The sequence below is a fragment of the Centropristis striata genome, chromosome 14 (genome assembly GCF_030273125.1).
Source record: "Centropristis striata isolate RG_2023a ecotype Rhode Island chromosome 14, C.striata_1.0, whole genome shotgun sequence".
Lineage (NCBI taxonomy): Eukaryota > Metazoa > Chordata > Actinopteri > Perciformes > Serranidae > Centropristis > Centropristis striata.
Genome location: NC_081530.1, coordinates 37,012,244 through 37,031,029, shown reverse-complemented (window position 1 = coordinate 37,031,029; position 18,786 = coordinate 37,012,244). Strand labels below are relative to the sequence as shown.

The 18,786-nt window shown below is 43.0% G+C and overlaps 1 protein-coding gene across 1 annotated transcript; it reads left to right on the top strand.

The window, feature by feature from the left end:
* The first annotated feature begins 50 nt into the window (after positions 1-50).
* On the top strand, positions 51-18,774 carry LOC131984461 (uncharacterized). Its single transcript, XM_059349275.1, has 6 exons — positions 51-650; positions 5,930-7,553; positions 13,417-13,426; positions 13,684-13,990; positions 16,547-18,213; positions 18,317-18,774. The coding sequence occupies exons 1-5, from the start codon at positions 332-334 to the stop codon at positions 18,136-18,138; spliced, it is 3,852 nt and encodes a 1,283-aa protein (XP_059205258.1). The 5' UTR covers positions 51-331; the 3' UTR covers positions 18,139-18,213; positions 18,317-18,774.
* Positions 18,775-18,786: the final 12 nt, after the last annotated feature.

Here is an 18,786-nt window from a genome sequence, read left to right as displayed (position 1 = left end):
ACACACACACACACACATTCAGATAGATTATTTATTTATTTTTCAGGCTTTTGGCTGACAAAAAAAGACACAAAATGAGATTGCCAGGTTACAGAAAAAAAACAACAACAAAAAAACATGACGTATAATTCATCAAAAATAATCATATTTTGTCCAAAACAAAGTCGGTAAACAAAACTATAAAATAAATTGAGCCGTACGCTGATGAAATGACGTCACATCCGAACGTATCCAACGTCGACGTCTGACGCAAAGACGTTGTGTTGGGGATCCCGGAAGTGGGCTCGCATTGTTTACATTCTCCTCTTTGTTCGGTGGAAATTCCGCCAAAATGTCCAAAAAACCGTCCGAGAGCACCGAGACCCGGAGCCCCGGGACCCGGAACACCGACAGCCCCGGCTCCGAGGGCCTGCGGGCGGCCATCGACCAGCATCTGGCGGCGGCGGCGGCGGAGATCTTCAAGCTGCTGACGGAGCGTCGACAGCCGGACACCGAGCAGCTGAAGGCGGCGGTGACGGAGCGGCTCGCCGCGGCCCTGGACCTCATCCTGTCCGCCTACAGAGTCTCCACGGCGGCAGAGAGAGAACCGGAGCAGCCCGCTGGACCAGCCGAACCCGGAACCGAACCAGAACCTGCAGCCGAAAGGAGAGGTTCGTGTAGGAACACCACGAACATTTACTGCAAAACACACAAATACTGCAGTTTATTCACAGTACTGAGTACAAATGCTGTAGTTTATTTACAGTACTGAATACAAATACTGCAGTTTATTTACACAGTACTGAGTACAAATACTGCAGTTTATTTATACAGTACTGGGTACAAATACTGAAGTTTATTTACAGTACTGAGTACAAATACTGCAGTTTATTTACACAGTACTGAGTACAAATACCGGAGTTTATTTACAGTACTGAATACAAATACTGCAGTTTCTTTACACAGTACTGAGTACAAATACTGGAGTTTATTTACACAGTACTGAGTACAAATACTGCAGTTTATTTACAGTACTGAGTACAAGTACTGCAGTTCATTTACTGTACTGAGTACGAATACTGCAGTTTATTTACAGTACTGAGTACAAATACTGCAGTTTATTTATACAGTACTGGGTACAAATACTGAAGTTTATTTACAGTACTGAGTACAAATACTGCAGTTTATTTATACAGTACTGGGTACAAATACTGAAGTTTATTTACAGTACTGAGTACAAATACTGCAGTTTATTTACACAGTACTGAGTACAAATACCGGAGTTTATTTACAGTACTGAATACAAATACTGCAGTTTCTTTACACAGTACTGAGTACAAATACTGGAGTTTATTTACACAGTACTGAGTACAAATACCACAGTTTATTTACAGTACTGAGTACAAGTACTGCAGTTCATTTACTGTACTGAGTACGAATACTGCAGTTTATTTACAGTACTGAATACAAATACTGCAGTTTATTTACACAGTACTGAGTACAAATACTGCAGTTTATTACAGTATTGAGCACAAATACAGCAGTTTATTTGCACAGTACTGAGTACAAATACTGCAGTTTATGTACAGTACTGAGTACACATACTGCAGTTTATTTACACAGTACTGAGTACAAATACTGCAGTTTATTACAGTACTGAGTACAAATACTGCAGTTTATTTACACAGTACTGTGTACAAATACTGCAGTTTATTACAGTATTGAGTACAAATACTGAATTTTATTAACAGTACAGAGTACAAATACTGCAGTTTATTACAGTATTGACTACAATACTAGTTAATAACAGTATTGAGTACAAATACTGAATTTTATTTACAGTACAGAGTACAAATACTGCAGTTTATTACAGTATTGACTACAAATGCTAGTTTATTACAGTATTGAGTACAAATACTACAGTTTATTTACACAGTACTGAGTACTAATACTAGTTTATTACAGTATTGAGTACAAATACTGAAGTTTATTTACAGTACTGAGTACAAATACTGCAGTTTATGTACACAGTACTGAGTACAAATACTGCAGTTTATCTACAGTACTGAATACAAATGCTGCAGTTTCTTTACACAGTACTGAGTACAAATATTGGAGTTTATTTACACAGTACTGAGTACAAATACCGCAGTTTATTTAAAGTACTGAGTACAAGTACTGCAGTTCATTTACTGTACTGAGTACGAATACTGCAGTTTATTTACAGTACTGAATACAAATACTGCAGTTTATTTACACAGTACTGAGTACAAATACTGCAGTTTATTACAGTATTGAGCACAAATACAGCAGTTTATTTGCACAGTACTGAGTACAAATACTGCAGTTTATGTACAGTACTGAGTACACATACTGCAGTTTATTTACACAGTACTGAGTACAAATACTGCAGTTTATTACAGTACTGAGTACAAATACTGCAGTTTATTTACACAGTACTGAGTACAAATACTGCAGTTTATTTACGCAGTACTGTGTACAAATACTGCAGTTTATTACAGTATTGAGTACAAATACTGAATTTTATTTACAGTACAGAGTACAAATACTGCAGTTTATTACAGTATTGACTACAAATACTAGTTTATTACAGTATTGAGTACAAATACTACAGTTTATTTACACAGTACTGAGTACTAATACTAGTTTATTACAGTATTGAGTACAAAAACTACAGTTTATTTACACAGTACTGAGTACTAATACTTCAGGTTATTTACAGTACTGAATACAAATACTGCAGTTTATTTACCCAGTACTGGGTACAAATACTGCAGTTTATTTACAGTACTGAATACAAATACTGCAGTTTATTTACACAGTACTGAGTACAAATACTGCAGTTTATTTACAGTACTGACTACAAATACTGCAGTTTATTTACACAGTATTGAGTACAAATACTGAAGTTTATTTACAGTACTGCGTACAAATACTGCAGTTTATTTACACAGTACTGAGTACAAATACCGGAGTTTATTTACAGTACTGAATACAAATACTGCAGTTTCTTTACACAGTACTGAGTACAAATACTGGAGTTTATTTACACAGTACTGAGTACAAATACCGCAGTTTATTTACAGTACTGAGTACAAGTACTGCAGTTAATTTACTGTACTGAGTACAAATACCGCAGTTTATTTACAGTACTGAATACAAATACTGCAGTTTATTTACACAGTACTGAGTACAAATACTGCAGTTTATTACAGTATTGAGCACAAATACAGCAGTTTATTTGCACAGTACTGAGTACAAATACTGCAGTTTATGTACAGTACTGAGTACACATACTGCAGTTTATTTACACAGTACTGAGTACAAATACTGCAGTTTATTACAGTACTGAGTACAAATACTGCAATTTATTTACACAGTACTGTGTACAAATACTGCAGTTTATTACAGTATTGAGTACAAATACTGAATTTTATTTACAGTACAGAGTACAAATACTGCAGTTTATTACAGTATTGACTACAAATACTAGTTTATTACAGTATTGAGTACAAATACTGAATTTTATTTACAGTACAGAGTACAAATACTGCAGTTTATTACAGTATTGACTACAAATACTAGTTTATTACAGTATTGAGTACAAATACTGAATTTTATTTACAGTACAGAGTACAAATACTGCAGTTTATTACAGTATTGACTACAAATGCTAGTTTATTACAGTATGGAGTACAAATACTGAAGTTTATTTACAGTACTGAGTACAAATACTGCAGTTTATTTACACAGTACTGAGTACAAATACTGCAGTTTATTTACAGTACTGAATACAAATACTGCAGTTTCTTTACACAGTACTGAGTACAAATACTGGAGTTTATTTACACAGTACTGAGTACAAATACCGCAGTTTATTTACAGTACTGAGTACAAGTACTGCAGTTCATTTACTGTACTGAGTACGAATACTGCAGTTTATTTACAGTACTGAATACAAATACTGCAGTTTATTTACACAGTACTGAGTACAAATACTGCAGTTTATTACAGTATTGAGCACAAATACAGCAGTTTATTTGCACAGTACTGAGTACAAATACTGCAGTTTATGTACAGTACTGAGTACACATACTGCAGTTTATTTACACAGTACTGAGTACACATACTGCAGTTTATTTACACAGTACTGAGTACAAATACTGCAGTTTATTTACACAGTACTGAGTACAAATACTGCAGTTTATTTACGCAGTACTGTGTACAAATACTGCAGTTTATTACAGTATTGAGTACAAATACTGAATTTTATTTACAGTACAGAGTACAAATACTGCAGTTTATTACAGTATTGACTACAAATACTAGTTTATTACAGTATTGAGTACAAATACTACAGTTTATTTACACAGTACTGAGTACTAATACTTCAGGTTATTTACAGTACTGAATACAAATACTGCAGTTTATTTACACAGTACTCAGTACAAATACTGCAGTTTATTTACAGTACTGAGTACAAATACTGCAGTTTATTACAGTACTGAGTACAAATACTGCAGTTTCTTTACAGTACTGAGTACAAATACTGCAGTTCATTTACAGTACTGAGTACGAATACTGCAGTTTATTTACAGTACTGAGTACAAATACTGCAGTTCATTTACAGTACTGAGTACGAATACTGCAGTTTATTACAATACTGAGTACAAATACTGCAGTTTATTTACAGTACTGAGTACAAAAACTGCTTTTCTTGGTCCTTGTCCTGGCCCTTGTCCTTGTCCTGGCCCTAGTCCTTGTTCTGGCCCATGTCCTTGCCCTAGTCCTTGTCCTGGCCCTTGTCCTTGTCCTGGCCCTAGTCCTGGTCCTTGTCCTGGTCCTTGTCCTGGCCCTTGTCCTGGCCCTTGCCCTAGTCCTTGTCCTGGCCCTTGCCCTAGTCCTTGTCCTGGCCCTTATCCTGGTCCTTGTCCTTGTCCTGGCCCTTGTCCTTGTCCTGGCCCTTGTCCTGGTCCTTGTCCTGGCCCTTGTCCTTGTCCTGGCCCATGTCCTGGCCCTAGTCCTGGCCCTCATCCTGGTCCTTGTCCTTGTCCTGGCCCTTGTCCCTGCCCTAGTCCTTGTCCTGGCCCTTGTCCTGGCCCTTGTCCTGGCCCATGTCCCTGCCCTAGTCCTTGTCCTGGCCCTTGTCCTGGCCCTTGTCCCTGCCCTAGTCCTTGTCCTGGCCCTTGTCCTGGCCCTTGTCCTGGCCCTTGTCCTGGTCCTTATCTTTATGCTTGTCCTGGTCCTTATCCTTATGCTTGTCCTGGCCCTTGTCCTGGTCCTTGTCCTGGCCCTTGTCATGGTCCTTGTCCTGGCCCTTGTCCTCGTCCTGGTCCTGATTCAGGTCCTGGTCCTGATTCAGATCCAGGTCCTGGTCCTTATCTTTATGCTTGTCCTGGTCCTTATCCTTATGCTTGTCCTGGCCCTTGTCATGGTCCTTGTCCTGGTCCTTGTCCTGGTCCTGATTCAGGTCCTGGTCCTGGTTCAGATCCAGGTCCTGGTCCTGATTCAGATCCAGGTCCTGTTGGCTGCATCAGGGTCATGGTGGGTCCCTGCAGGACTGTTCAGCAGCCCCCCTTCAGCAGGAGCTCTGGACGTACAGGTCTGTCTCCTCTGGTCCTAAGACAGTGAGAAGGGGTTCTGGGCTCAGAGACATCCTGCTGATCAGGATCTGGACCCTCCTGTTAGGGGCCCCCAAGGTCCACCCAGAACCTTCAGCCGGTCTGGGACCAGGTCCAGAAAGAGATGTTCTGGGGTTTTGGAGTATCTGTTAACACTGAAACTAATGGGAACATGTTACTGAAGTTAAAACTTTCTGACGCCTCGGTTTTAACCGTCCGACTATAAATATAAAATGATTTCATGAATCAGATTTTAATTGTTGAAAATATTTAAATAATTACGATGTTTTTTTTCTTCTTCTCTGCAGAGTTCTGTCTCTCCATCGGCGTCCGGAGTTTCTCAGACGGAGAACGTCTGAAGCAGAACCCTCAGCCCGGCACTTCCTCTAGACCAGAGGATGTTTCTGATCCGGACGATCCGGCCGGCGACGAGGAGGACGAGGAGGAGAACGACGAAGAAACGGCGCCTCACTGCTGCCGGGTCTGCGGGAAGTCCTTCGACAGGAAAGGCTTCCTGATGAAGCACGTGGAGAAACACTCCAAGGAGGAGGAGAGTCTTTGCGGTCTGTGCGGCGAGCGCCAGGAGTCCGGCGCCGGTCTGAGGCTCCACCTCCAAACGCACCGCGACCGCAGCAAAACCTGCGACGTTTGCGGCAAGAAGTTCCCGTCGATTCGTGCGCAGGAGACACACCGCCGGCTGCACACCGGAGAGAAACCCTTCAGCTGCCACGTGTGCGGGAAAGGTTTCAACCAGAAGGGCAACATGGTGACGCACATGAGGATCCACACGGCGGAGAAACCGTTCAGATGCACCGTCTGCCACCGAGAGTTCAGCCACGCCGGATCTCTGGAGCGCCACATGAAGTCCCACGACGGAGAGACACTGTTCAGCTGCAAAGTCTGCGAGAAAGGTTTCAGCAAGAGCGCCGAGCTGAGGCGACACGCCAGAATCCACGATCCTCCAGAGGACGCCGCCACCGGGAGCCGCCGCAGGAAACCGAGTCTGATTCCGTCTCACCGCTGCACCGTCTGCGGGAACGCCTTCCACAATAAAGGCAACTTTGTGCGGCACGCAGAGACTCACCTAAACGATCCCGGCTTTCACTGCGGCGTCTGCGGGGAGCAGTCGGAGTCCTCGGAGAGTCTGCAGCTCCACATCCAGAGCCACCGGGAAACGAGCCGCATCTGCGACATCTGCGGCATCAACTTCAGGGACATGGAGATCCACATGAGGACGCACACCGGACAGAAACCCTTTAGCTGCAAAGACTGCGGTAAGGACTTCCCCAGGAAGGGTTCTCTGGAGAGACACATGAAGCTGCACGCCGGCGAGAGACCGTACATCTGCGAGTTCTGCGGGAAGACTTTCATCGAGAACACTGTCCTGAAGAGACACATCAAGAGCCACACAGGAGGGAAGCCACGGATCTACTCCTGCGATGTCTGCGGCAAGAAGTTCACCATGAGCCAGCACCTGGACGTGCACAAGAGAATCCACACCGGAGAGAAGCCCTACACCTGCAGAGTGTGCGGGAAAACCTTTCGGCAGATCGGCAACCTGGACTCCCACATGAGGATCCACACGGGCGAGAAACCGTTCATCTGCAGCCTCTGTGGGAAACGCTTCCGGCAGAAGATCTCACTGGAGACACACGAGAGGTTCCACAAGAAGGAGAAACCGTTCAGCTGTCCACTCTGCAGCAAAGGCTTCGTCCAGAAGATCGACCTGAAGAGGCACATGCTGACGCACACCGGCGAGAAACCCTACAGCTGCCCCATCTGCGGGAAAAGCTACCAGGAGAAACGATCCGTGGACTCGCACATGAAGGTCCACACCGGAGAACGGGCTGCCAGGGACGCCACCAAGGATGCCGCCGCTGGGACGACGAGCCTCAAGAGACAGGAAGGAGTTCACTCTGACTTCATCCAGCTGTGACCTTTGACCTGCTGTGACCTCCCTCTTGGTCCTGGTCCTGGTCCTGATTCTGGTCCTGGTCCTGATTCCGGTCCGTGTTCTGGTTCTGGCCCTTGTTCTGGTCCTGATTCTGGCCCTAGTTCTGATTCTGGTTCTGGTCCTGGTCCTGGTCCCGGTTATGGTCATGGTCCTGGTTCTGGTTCTGGTCCTGGTCCTGGTTCTGGTCCTGGTCCCGGTTCTGCTGTGAAACAAACTGTTAGCTTAGCCCTTAGCTTAGCATTAAACTGTGTGCAGGTTTCAACAGGTCGTCACCATGACAACGACCTCTGAAACTAAAATATTAACCCGTTCAGTAAAGATGTAACGTCCCATCATGCAACACTGCGTCTGCGTTCTAAAACTGTAAATAAACTTTTGTTGGTTAATAAACAGCTGATTAATAAACACATTTTTCTTTTCCTGTCTGTTTTTTTAAACATTTTTTTCTAGTGGAAATCAGCATTCATAAGCATCAATACAAGACATAAGTTATTCCACAGCTGTTTTCCACATTATTGTTTTTTAAACGGCACATTAGAATGAAGAACTACAAAAAAGAGACAAAACCAAAAGAGAAATAAATACAATAAAATAAAATACATTATAGTGGGGCAGATAACCAGAAGGATTGTGCATTTTATGATAAAAGCGTCAAATTTGGTATGCTTGTAGCCAAAGACATAGAAAAAAATTTGATGTGGAGGCACGACAAATTGTCAATATGGCGGCCATTTTTCAAGATGGCCGCCAGTGACGACTGTTTTTAGATTAAATTTCACATTAACAATATATAATAAATAAATGAATAAATTTGGTTCACTTATAGCCGAAGACTTGGGGGGAAAAAAGACACAAAATGACTAAAAAAAAGACACAAAAGTACTAGAAAAAGACACAAAATTACTAAACGAGACAAAATTACTAAAAAAAAATACACAAAGTGACTAATAAAAGACACAAAATGACTAAAAAAGACAAAATGACTAAAAAAAGACAAATATCAAAAAAAGACAAAAATTGTCAAAAACAGACAAAATGACTAAAAAGGACACAAAATTACACAAAATGACTAAAAAAGACATAAAATGACCATCTTGATAATGGCCGCCATATTGAAACTCCGTCGTGCCTCCACATCTAATTTTGTTCTATACGTCTTTGTGTACCAGATTTGATGCTTTTATCATAAAATGCACAATCCTTCTATCATTTCTAGCTACGCTGCTCCACTTTGACAGTTTATTATGAGTTCATGCAGCAGTTTCAGATGTTAACAGTCAGTGAGGACCAGGTGGGACGCCTCAGGGCTCCGTGCTGGGACCACTGATGATCTTATTTATTATTATTTCTAGATAAGCTGCCCCACTACTTTGGATCACTTTATTTGGCCCCCAAGACCACGACTGTTCCAACTCACAAGCCGAACACCCACTGGGACCTCTGGGAGACCATTAATGGTTAACCATTAATCACCTGCCAATGATAAAAAACATGGATATTGATGAGAGTGGTAAGAAATGAATGAGCATCCTGGTTAGGAATAAAATGAGCAGCACACTGTAAAAAATGTGGGAAACTGCTAAACCATGACAGTAAAAGACGTAAAATGATAAATGAGTTAATTCAGTTTCAGTAACAATGAAACACTGTAAATGTTTATATCAGACAAAACAGGATTTTTTACAGTTTAAAAAAATACATTACTCCACTGTAAAATACTCTGCAATATGTATTTAATGCAATATATATACAAGCATCACTGTAGTTTTTGCATTTATTTTTGGTAAAAATACTTTTTCTCACTGTTAAATGTACTAAACACCATATCTCTAACAGAAATATACTGTAATATTTAATGGTAAAATCTATAATTTATGCAGCATTTATGAAGTATTTTCTTGTCAATTATATGGCAGAACAGCGTTTCTTTTGATGGAAAAACTTTTTTTATTTATTCTTAAACATGAAATCAACAGTGTTAATATAATTTTACCGTAATATTAGAAAAAGTTGCACCGTTTATTACGGTAAAGCTCTGGCAACCACAGCTGCTGTTTTTTTTACCGTAAAAACAACAGTTGTTGTTTTTTACAGTGTACGATAGCATCCAAATGTAGGTGAATTAAAGAGAGAAACTTTCATTTTTTCTTCGTGAATTCAACTTTTTCTTCTTATTTTGACTTTTTTTTCATGATTTCTAATTTTTTTTTCTCATTTTGACTTTTTCTCATGAGTTCAACTTTTTTTCCCGTTATTTTGACTTTTTCTCCAGACTTCGACTTTTTTTTTCCATTTTGACTTTTTTCTCGTGACTTCGACTTTTTTCTTGATATTTTGACTATTTCCTCGTTATTTTTTTCAGTAGGATCTGCCTCCTGATCAACCAAAATAAATGCCTTACAAAAGTTTGTAACAGTTATTTATGAAAATAGTAACTGTGAAAGGCAGGAAAATGAAGCCTGTGAAAATAACTCAGTGAATAAAACAAATGAAGAAAACAAACCACAATAAGTAGTTACGGGCCATAAACTGGTGACTTCATATAAAAGATATATATATATATATATATATATATATATATATATATATATATATATACATATATATATACATATATATGTATATATATATATATATATATAAAAGGTATCAAGAGACACATGACAGGTATATACAGGTGTCGTGGTTTAGCATCTATTCTTAATCGTTTTTGATCTATTTGTAGTTATTTTGCGTCTACTTTCAGTCATTCTGCAGTTATCTTTATTGTTTTGTGTCTTTGTGGTGATTTTGTTCCTCTTTTTAGGAGTTTTGTGTATTTATAACTGTTTTAGAGTCTTTTTCTTGTTACATTGTGTCATTTTGTGTCTTCGTCCTCGTTGTTTTGTGTCTATTTGACTGGAGAAGAAATAGAGTCACTACTACTAATGTCTCAGACAGGGTGAGGTTCTTTAAGGTTCTACTGATGTCTCAGACAGGGTGAGGTTCTTTAAGGTTCTACTGATGTCTCAGACAGGGTGAGGTTCTTTAAGGTTCTACTGATGTCTCAGACAGGGTGAGGTTCTTTAAGGTTCTACTGATGTATCAGACAGGATGAGGTTCTTTCAGGTTCTACTGATGTATCAGACAGGATGAGGTTCTTTCAGGTTCTACTGATGTATCAGACAGGATGAGGTTCTTTCAGGTTCTACTGATGTCTCAGACAGGGTGAGGTTCTTTAAGGTTCTACTGATGTCTCAGACAGGGTGAGGTTCTTTAAGGTTCTACTGATGTATCAGACAGGATGAGGTTCTTTAAGGTTCTACTGATGTCTCAGACAGGGTGAGGTTCTTTAAGGTTCTACTGATGTATCAGACAGGATGAGGTTCTTTCAGGTTCTACTGATGTCTCAGACAGGGTGAGGTTCTTTAAGGTTCTACTGATGTCTCAGACAGGGTGAGGTTCTTTCAGGTTCTACTGATGTCTCAGACAGGGTGAGGTTCTTTAAGGTTCTACTGATGTCTCAGACAGGGTGAGGTTCTTTAAGGTTCTACTAATGTCTCAGACAGGGTGAGGTTCTTTAAGGTTCTACTAATGTATCAGACAGGGTGAGGTTCTTTAAGGTTCTCCTAATGTATCAGAAAGGCTGAGGTTCTTTAAGGTTCTACTAATATCTCAGACAGGGTGAGGTTCTTTAAGGTTCTACTAATGTATCAGACAGGGTGAGGTTCTTTCAGGTTCTACTGATGTCTCAGACAGGGTGAGGTTCTTTAAGGTTCTACTAATGTCTCAGACAGGGTGAGGTTCTTTAAGGTTCTACTGATGTCTCAGACAGGGTGAGGTTCTTTAAGGTTCTACTGATGTCTCAGACAGGGTGAGGTTCTTTAAGGTTCTACTGATGTCTCAGACAGGGTGAGGTTCTTTAAGGTTCTACTGATGTCTCAGACAGGGTGAGGTTCTTTAAGGTTCTACTGATGTCTCAGACAGGGTGAGGTTCTTTAAGGTTCTACTAATGTATCAGACAGGGTGAGGTTCTTTCAGGTTCTACTGATGTCTCAGACAGGGTGAGGTTCTTTAAGGTTCTACTAATGTCTCAGACAGGGTGAGGTTCTTTAAGGTTCTACTGATGTCTCAGACAGGGTGAGGTTCTTTCAGGTTCTACTGATGTATCAGACAGGGTGAGGTTCTTTAAGGTTCTACTAATGTATCAGACAGGGTGAGGTTCTTTCAGGTTCTACTGATGTCTCAGACAGGGTGAGGTTCTTTAAGGTTCTACTGATGTCTCAGACAGGGTGAGGTTCTTTAAGGTTCTACTAATGTATCAGACAGGGTGAGGTTCTTTAAGGTCCTACTAATGTCTCAGACAGGGTGAGGTTCTTTCAGGTTCTACTGATGTCTCAGACAGGGTGAGGTTCTTTAAGGTTCTACTAATGTCTCAGACAGGGTGAGGTTCTTTAAGGTTCTACTAATGTCTCAGACAGGGTGAGGTTCTTTAAGGTTCTCCTAATATATCAGACAGGGTGAGGTTCTTTAAGGTTCTCCTAATGTATCAGACAGGCTGAGGTTCTTTAAGGTTCTACTAATATCTCAGACAGGGTGAGGTTCTTTAAGGTTCTACTAATGTATCAGACAGGGTGAGGTTCTTTAAGGTTCTACTAATGTATCAGACAGGGTGAGGTTCTTTAAAGTTCTACTAAATGTCTCAGACAGGGTGAGGTTCTTTAAGGTTCTCCTAATATATCAGACAGGGTGAGGTTCTTTAAGGTTCTCCTAATGTATCAGACAGGGTGAGGTTCTTTATGGTTCTCCTAATGTCTCAGACAGGGTGAGGTTCTTTAAGGTTCTACTAATGTCTCAGACAGGGTGAGGTTCTTTAAGGTTCTACTAATGTATCAGACAGGGTGAGGTTCTTTAAGGTTCTACTAATGTATCAGACAGGGTGAGGTTCTTTAAGGTTCTACTAATGTCTCAGACAGGGTGAGGTTCTTTAAGGTTCTACTAATGTATCAGACAGGGTGAGGTTCTTTAAGGTCCTACTAATGTCTCAGACAGGGTGAGGTTCTTTAAGGTTTTACTAATGTCTCAGACAGGGTGAGGTTCTTTAAGGTTCTACTAATGTCTCAGACAGGGTGAGGTTCTTTAAGGTTCTACTAATGTCTCAGACAGGGTGAGGTTCTTTAAGGTTCTCCTAATATATCAGACAGGGTGAGGTTCTTTAAGGTTCTCCTAATGTATCAGACAGGCTGAGGTTCTTTAAGGTTCTACTAATATCTCAGACAGGGTGAGGTTCTTTAAGGTTCTACTAATGTATCAGACAGGGTGAGGTTCTTTAAGGTTCTACTAATGTATCAGACAGGGTGAGGTTCTTTAAAGTTCTACTAAATGTCTCAGACAGGGTGAGGTTCTTTAAGGTTCTCCTAATATATCAGACAGGGTGAGGTTCTTTAAGGTTCTCCTAATGTATCAGACAGGGTGAGGTTCTTTAAGGTTCTCCTAATGTCTCAGACAGGGTGAGGTTCTTTAAGGTTCTACTAATGTCTCAGACAGGGTGAGGTTCTTTAAGGTTCTACTAATGTATCAGACAGGGTGAGGTTCTTTAAGGTTCTACTAATGTCTCAGACAGGGTGAGGTTCTTTAAGGTTCTACTAATGTCTCAGACAGGGTGAGGTTCTTTAAGGTTCTCCTAATGTATCAAACAGGGTGAGGTTCTTTAAGGTTCTCCTAATATATAAGACAGAGTGAGGTTCTTTAAGGTGTGTTCTCTGCTTTTTTAAGGGTTAAATGCAGAGGATGAATTTCTCCGTTGTTGGATAATAAAGTAATAGATCTCGTTTATTTGAGGTTCTACTGGTGTCACTGAAGGTTCTTTAAGGTCAGGTTGAGAACCCTGCAGTGAATTTATACAGTTCCAGTTCGTTTGTTTGTTTGTTTTTAAACACCTCATCATCATCATCAGTCGCCGGTCGGCCGCAGTTCTCCTCCGCTCCAGCAGAGGGCGCTGCTCCTCCTCCTCCTCCTCCTCCTCCTCCTCCTCCTCCTCCTCCTCCGAGCGGAACTGTGTGTGTTTTACTGTGTTTTACTGTGTGTTAGTGTCTTTGTCCCAGCAGCAGCAGGATGTGTTAGTGTGTGTGTGTGTGTGTGTGTTGGTGTGTCAGCAGGATGTGCGGGCTGCAGCTGCTGCGGGTCTCGGTCCATGAGCGGATGAGCGCCGCCGCTGCAGACCTCCTGCTGCGGCTGGAGGAAGGAGGAGGAGAAGCGGCGCTGAGGTCGCTGCTCACCGAGCGGCTCGCGGCGGCGGCGGAGGAGATCGTCGCTCTGCTGGAGGAAACCGTGGCGGAGTACGAGGAGCGAGCGGAGCGGTCGGAGCGGGAGGTCTGCCGCCAGAGGAGGCTGCTCGATGCCGTGCTCAAGCCCCAAGTCCGGCTGCACAGAGCGGGTGAGGACCGGGGGAGGACCGGGGGGACCGGGGACATGCTAATGTGGCTAATGCTAACCTCCCAGCTGAGCGGAAACTGTCTCAGTGTGACTTTCTGCAGCTCCGGACAGAAACAAGACACAAAACCAGATTAAAAGTCAGATTCAACAGCAGAAACGCTGCTACCAGCTAAGAACTACAACTCCCATGAGCCTCTAGCACAGCAGCGGCAGCAAAGCCTCATGGGAGATGTAGTTCTTACAGCTCTGACCACCGAAAACTTGGATATATGTACATGTATATATATATATGTATATATATATATGTGTATATCTATATCTATATATACACATATATGTGTATATATTTATTCTATGTGTATACACAAATACACACACTTAAGTGAAAATATAAGTATTTATGTATGTGTGTGTGTATATATATATATGTGTGTGTGTGTGTATGTATGTATGTATATAATATATATATATACATACTTGTAAGCTATCTCATAAGCATTTCTCTGTATGTGTATTTGTGTATTTATACACACATATCCAACAGAAACACAATTATTCTCATATTTTATGTACGTTTACAGGAGTCCACACCCTCAGAGTCTGAATAAAAAGCAGGTTATTGCTGCTTAGCACACAATTGCACAAAACTTTAACGTTGATTTTGCTACAGCCAAGCGTTGCTATGACTACAGCCGGTTGCCACGACGTACAGCCAATCACAACTGTCCGTTGTACATTGTACATTGATTTTATCACGATACTTGAGTCACGATACGATATTATTGCGATTTTAAGCATTTCACGATATGGTGAGTATTGCGATACAATATATTGCGATTTTACGGTTTAAAATTACTTATTTAACTGCATTTTGTGTCCACAAAATTAAATTAAATCAATAATTGTTTTGTCAAATAAGACAGTCTTTTTATTTCTCCACAATGAGTCAAACCCACAGACTGACCAACAAAGTATTCAGTCAAACTGAACTGATATCAAACATGCAGCGTTTGCTCCGGAGAGACTTTCATGTTCTGCTGGAGTCTAAAGAACGTGAGACAGACGCCTCCAGTCTTCTGTCACACAGTGAGCCGTTAGAGTCACATATGAATCTTAAAGTTATCGTTATAGAAAGTTATCTCAAGTATATCTGCTGTTCCCAAACGTGCCTCATGTGTATAGCTTTATATATATATATATATATATATATATATTATATAGCTGTGTCCGTGAAATAACGTCTCCACGGAGTCACAGACCTGGTTCAGTGTCTTCATGGAGCTAAAACATCGTTTCCACAGCGTTGTATGGCCTCAAGTCTTTCACATGAAGACAGCAACGGATTGTGTTATTTCCTTTGCGCGTTCTGAGTTGAGAGGCAGTTTTGTCGGCTGGTTTCTCGGTAGCGCTGATGTAGCGTTAGCTTTGGCGTCATCAGTTGATGCGATCTCAGGATGGAGGAGTTAGATGAGCCCGCAGGTCCGTTGTTTTCCCCGAGTATTTTATTTTCATGCATATTTTATTTTCATGCGGCACTCCTTGCTAACTCCATGTGTCATTTCTATCTCATTCGTCCCTTCCTTGTTAAAAAAATCCAAAATAAATCCACACGCTTGACATTAACGCGGACGGGGCTCTCCTTATTTATTATCTCCGGAGCCGCCATCTTTGTTGTACCAACTTCTTCTGTCACGCTGACCGTCGCCTCTACTGACCTCACCAGAATAATACTCAACAGCACCATCTAGTGGGTCAAAAAAGCTATTGATTTCATTTTAAGTACCAAAGAATTCCCTTCATTTTTTCCATTAATTATGACAAAAAAGTATCGATACTTGGCGGCCATGAATCGATATTATATCGCCACGCAAAATATCGCGATACTATGCTGTATCGATTTTTCCCCCCACCTCTACTAACTGGACACATACACACTGTACTGCTACAGAGCTAACTGTTAGCACATACACACTGTACTGCTACAGAGCTAACTGTTAGCACATACACACTGTACTGCTACAGAGCTAACTGTTAGCCTGTTAGCACATACACACTGTACTGCTACAGAGCTAACTGTTAGCCTGTTAGCACATACACACTGTACTGCTACAGAGCTAACTGTTAGCCTGTTAGCACATACACACTGTACTGCTACAGAGCTAACTGTTAGCCTGTTAGCACATACACACTGTACTGCTACAGAGCTAACTGTTAGCCTGTTAGCACATACACACTGTACTGCTACAGAGCTAACTGTTTGCCTGTTAGCTCTGCTGCTGCTCTATGAAAGGACAGAATATCACTTTTCCGTTGTGGGATCACTATGAACACTCTGAGGATAAAAGCCGACACAGATCTTTACAGCGATATGTCGGGACGTTTGTAAGACGGCTCTATGAAAGGGGCTATAAGAATTATCAATTTTCAATTTTCTCTTCTTTCTTGTAAATTTGTCGCTGTCACAAGCTCGGTTCCTGACCTCTGAGTGCCTGAAGGAGCTTAAACCGGTCCAGCAGCTGCAGAACTTAAACCTGTTTGTCTTTATTGTTCTCTGCAGACGTCCAGCAGCTGGAAGGGGTTCCTCCTGAGCTCCAGGACCAGAACCAGGACCAGGAGCAGCCAGAGCCCCCACACATTAAAGAGGAGCTGATAGAGGAGGAGGCTGATATCACCAAGTTCTCCTTCACTCGTGTCCCTGTGAAGAGTGAAGATGAAGAAGAGAAACCTCAGTCCTCACAGCTTCATCACACACAGACTGAACACATGGAAACAGAAGCTGCTGGAGAGGACTGTGGAGGACCAGGACCTCTCAGGACCGACTGTGGAGGACCAGGACCACTCAGGACCGACTGTGGAGGACCAGGACCACTCGGGACCGACTGTGGAGGACCAGGACCACTCAGGACCGACTGTGGAGGACCAGGACCACTCAGGACCGACTGTGGAGGACCAGGACCACTCGGGACCGACTGTGGAGGACCAGGACCAGCCAGGACCGACTGTGGAGGACCAGGACCACTCGGGACCGACTGTGGAGGACCAGGACCACTCAGGACCGACTGTGGAGGACCAGGACCACTCGGGACCGACTGTGGAGGACCAGGACCAGCCAGGACCGACTGTGGAGGACCAGGACCACTCGGGACCGACTGTGGAGGACCAGGACCACTCAGGACCGACGGTCCACATCTTCTCTTGCAGCCCGTCAGCGAGGACAATTCTCCGGACTCTTCAGAGACGGACGACAGCGATTGGTCCCAATCGAACGAGGCCCGGTCGGCCGCGGAGCCTCAGAAACACGCCACCGCCGATGATGACGAGACCGGATCCACGATGAAGGAGAGACCGTTTCCTTGCTCCTATTGTGGGAAAAGATTTAGCCTGAAGGGAAACCTGAACAGACACATCAGAGACCACACAGGCGAGAGACCGTTCCCGTGTACCGGCTGCGACAAAACGTTCAAAGACAGCGGCTCGCTAACGGCGCACATGAGGTGCCACACCGGAGAGCAACCGTACAGCTGCTTGTTCTGCGGGAAGAACTTCAGCGGCAGAGGGAACATGACCAGACACATGAGGATCCACACCGGAGAGAAACCCTTCAGCTGCTCCGTGTGCAGCAAAAGCTTCCACGTCAAAGAACATCTCAACAGACACATGAAGTACCACACGGGGGAGAAACCCTTCAGCTGCTCCGTGTGCGGGAAAGGCTGCGCCCAGAAAACAGACCTGAAGAAACACATGAGGGTCCACACGGGGGAGAAACCCTTCAGCTGCCCCTTCTGCGGGAAGTGTTGCGCTGAGAAAGGAGACCTGACGAAACACATGAGGGTCCACACGGGAGAGAAACCTTTCAGCTGCAACGTCTGCGGGAAAAGTTGTGCCCAGAAGGGAAGTCTGAAGATCCACATGAGAGTCCACACCGGAGAGAAACCGTTCAGCTGCTCCGTCTGCGGCAAGAGTTTCACCGTCACCGGACACCTGAAGAGACACATGAAGCTGCACGCCGCCGAGGGGCTGCCGGCGGGCCCCCAGGAGGTAGGACCCAAGGATGCAGAACCCGAGGACGCAGAACCCAAGGACGCAGAACCAGAGAAGGTAGAACCCGAGGAGGGCGATCCTAAGGTGGCAGTCGGGAGGCGAACCTGAATCGACTGTCAGGAACCGAGGCCAAAGACCAGCAGGACGTGGAACCTTGGGAACCTTGGACCCCCTTGTGGCGCCGTAAGTTCTGTTCCTTACTGAAAAAATCAGAAACTATATGATGCAGAACATGAAATGTGGAGAACAAACCGTTTCCTCCTGTCTTTGTTCTCCAAATGTCTAGACATCATCAGGAACCTGAACCTGAGATCTACCAAGACCTCAAGGAACCTCCAGACCTGAACCTGAGATCCACCAGGACCTCCAGGAACCTCCAGACCTGAACCTGAGATCCACCAGGACCTCCAAGAACCTCCAGACCTGAACCTGAGATCCACCAGGACCTCCAGGAACCTCCAAACCTGAACCTGAGATCCACCAGGACCTCCAGGAACCTCCAGACCTGAACCTGATACCCACCAGGACCTCCAGGAACCTCCAGACCTGAACCTGGAGGTCTCAGGTTCACCACGCAATATAACAACGGAACCGTAGAACCAGAGAACATGGGACCGTCAGGAACCTGAACTATTTGTTGATCCGTAAACAGAACCGACTGTATAAAGTTGCTGCTGCTACATTATTGTTGTATAACTTGTGTTATTATTTTATCGTCATGATTATTATTATTGTTATTATTATTATTATGTGATT